Genomic DNA, 3,121 nt, shown 5'->3' with positions numbered 1-3,121 from the left:
GATTGCTGGGAGAAATATCAATATATGCATCTCAGATATGCAGATGACACCACTCTTACGGCAGAAAGTGAAGAGGAACTAAAAAGCCTCTTGATGAAAGTGAAAGAGGAGAGTGAAAAGGTTGGCTTAAAACTCAACATTCAGAAAACTAAGATCATATCCAGTCCCATCACTTCATGGCAAATAGCTGGGGAAACAATGGAAACAGTGACAGACTTTGTTTTTCGGGGCTCCAAAATCACTGCAGATGGTGACTGCAGCCATGAAATTAAAAGAAGCTTGCTCCTTGGAAGAAAAGCTATGACCAACCTAGACAGCATATTAAAAAGCAGAGACATTGCTTTGCCAACAAAGGTCCATATAGTCTAAGCTATGGTTTTTCCAGTAGTCATGTATGGATATGACAGTTGGACTATAAAGAAAGCTGAGTACTGAAAAATTGATGCTTTTGAACTGTGGTGTTGGAGAAGACTCTTGAGAGTCCCTTGGACTGCAAGGAGAGCCAACCAGTCCATCCTAAAGGAAATCGTCCTAAATATTCATTGGAAGGACTGATGTTGAAGCTAAAACTCCAATACTTTGGCCACCTGATGCGAAGAACTGAGTCATTGGAAAAGACCCTGATGCTGGGAAAGATTGAAGGCAGGAGGAGAAGGGGACAACAGAAGATGAGATGGTTGGATGGCATCACGGACTCGATGGACATGAGTTTGAGCCGTTTTCTGGAGTTGGTGATGGACAGAGAAGCCTGGCTTGCTGCTGCCCATGGGGTCGCAAAGGGTCGGACACGACTGAGCGACTGAATTGAATTGACCTTACAATTAGGTATCAAAACACTCTCTCAACAGCCAGTAACAAGCATCTAGGGGCGGAGGCTCCGAGTCCCCGCCCCTCCCGGCCCACCCCCTAGGCCCAGAAAGGAGGCGGAGCCCCGCAGAGGCTGCGGCGGGCGAAATGCTGCAACCGGCGGTACGCCTGGTGTGGCTGAGTCAGGTTCCCTACGCCGAGCTGCTGGCGTTGCAGCAGCGATGGCTGCTGCGGCTGCAGGCCGAGCCAGGGCCCGAGGCGGGTGCGCTTCTGCTTTGCGAGCCCGCGGGGCCCGTGTATACCACCGGGTTGCGCGGCGGCCTGACGTCCGAGGATACGGCCCGACTGCGGGCCTTGGGTGCCGAGGTGCTCCCCCTTGGCCGGGGCGGCCTAGCCACCTTCCACGGCCCGGGCCAGCTGCTGTGCCACCCGGTACTCGACTTACGACCCCTCGGCCTGCGCCTGCGCGCCCACGTGGCCGCGCTGGAGGCGTGCGCGGTGCGACTGTGCGAGCTCCTGGGCCTACCCGGCGCCCGCGCGCGGCCCCCACCTTACACCGGAGTTTGGCTGGGCGAGCGCAAGATCTGCGCGATCGGTGAGCGCTTCGGGGCGGGGCCTGGAGGGGCCGGACCAATGGTGGTGAGGGCAGAGCGGGCGGGTGTCACTGGCGCGGGCTTTGAATCATCTGCCCACTGCCTTTAAGAGTTTCTAAGTTTCTAAGGCTCTCCTCACTGATAGCTTCAGAACCAGGTCACTTCGGAGGTCACGTAGTTCAACACACTCATTTTTAGAAATGGAGAGACAATGAGAAGTGAGTTGCCAGGTTACTTCACAATATCTGGACTATAAGGGTGAAAAATTTTTTTATACTTTTTTTTTAAACAGTGGAATCTTTGTAAGGACATTTCTGTAATGTTCATAGTAAGTGCAGCCACTGTGGAGCCACAGGCGTCTCCTCTCATTTTGTCCCGCTCCCCTGATCTGTGTACAACCTCTTGGGTGCTCTAGAAACAGAGTTGGAAAATCAGTGGTCTAGTCCAGTTTCTTCATCTCACTGAGGGCCATCATGAAGCCTGGGGAGGGAGGGTGTCGATTCTAAGAGCCGTTGGTTTGCCTTGCAGGTGTCCGCTGTGGAAGGCACGTTACGTCCCACGGCCTGGCGCTGAACTGTTCTACGGACCTCACGTGGTTTGAGCACATTGTGCCCTGTGGGCTGGTTGGGACAGGCGTCACTTCCCTGAGTGAGGAGCTCCAGAGACATGTCACTGTGGATGAAGTAATACCACGTTTCCTTGAGGCCTTTAAAGAGACCTACAAGTGCACGTTGACCTCAGAGGACAGCCCCAGCTGAAGGGCGTTTATATTATCTCACCCTGGAGGTCTTGCCTTGGAAAGCACCGCACCAGACTTGGAGTCACTGAAACCCAGATTCTAGAACTGGCCCTATCATTCACACATCATGAGACTGTGGGCAGATCATGAGCTCTGGGCCCTTGGTTCCATGTGTATACGGTTTATTTATATCTTCCCAACCTACCTCAGATATAGATATGAAAACATTGTGAAAAGCATAAATATAAGGCATTAGTACTTCTGTCGACACCCATTTCTCAGCTAAGAAAAATTCAGGTATCATAGGGTGTCATTTCTCAAATATTTCCTCGGTACTGTATTAAATTGGGAAGTCTGGGCTCCAGTTCCTTTGATTGTTGTAAGAATCATTTTTCAGCATCATCCAGGTGAAGGTGATGTGATGTGGATTTTTTTTTTCATTCTTAGACCTGGGAGCTTTCTGCAATAACAGGGAAAAGGAAAGGCTTCTTTAAAGAGTAATATGGGATTCTGTCTTCCTGGGTTGGATTCCTCAAGCCTGATGGCTTTTTTAGTTAAGTAACCTGAGTTAGGCCAAAGGCTAGGGGAAAGAGAATAATAATTTCTGACCCTGTACAAATGCCAAAAATAGAAGGTTGTTTTTTTTTTTTAATATGAGATCTCTATAAAGGTTGTATGTTAATTATAACAAGCCATCCCAAAGCTTAATGACTTAAAAGAATAAACATTTATTATCTCATATACTGTGGTTTGGAAATTTGGGAGAAGCTTAGCTGAGTGGTTCTGGGTTAAGGTCTCTTCTGAGACGCAATCAAGATGTCAGCTGTCGGGGGACTTCTCTGGTTCTCCAGTGGTTAAGACTCTGTGCTGCCAATGCGGGGGCCAGAGGTTCGACCCCTGGCTGGGGACCTAAGATCCCACATGCTGCACTGTGCAGCCAAAAAATTAATTAAAAAAAAAAAAAAAAGATGTTAGCCGGGGC

The 3,121-nt window shown here is 49.7% G+C and overlaps 1 protein-coding gene across 1 annotated transcript; it reads left to right on the top strand.

Annotated features, from left to right (window-relative positions):
* Positions 1 to 954: 954 nt before the first annotated feature.
* On the top strand, positions 955 to 2,896 carry LIPT2 (lipoyl(octanoyl) transferase 2). The gene is made up of 2 exons (NM_001205944.3): positions 955 to 1,402; positions 1,929 to 2,896. The coding sequence occupies exons 1-2, from the start codon at positions 955 to 957 to the stop codon at positions 2,156 to 2,158; spliced, it is 678 nt and encodes a 225-aa protein (NP_001192873.1). The 3' UTR covers positions 2,159 to 2,896.
* The last annotated feature ends 225 nt before the right edge of the window (positions 2,897 to 3,121 follow it).

The sequence above is a fragment of the Bos taurus genome, chromosome 15, assembly GCF_002263795.3.
Source record: "Bos taurus isolate L1 Dominette 01449 registration number 42190680 breed Hereford chromosome 15, ARS-UCD2.0, whole genome shotgun sequence".
In the NCBI taxonomy this organism is placed as follows: Eukaryota; Metazoa; Chordata; class Mammalia; order Artiodactyla; family Bovidae; genus Bos; species Bos taurus.
The sequence above is the reverse complement of the archived record's forward strand: the minus strand, read 5'-3'. Positions and strand labels throughout refer to the sequence as shown.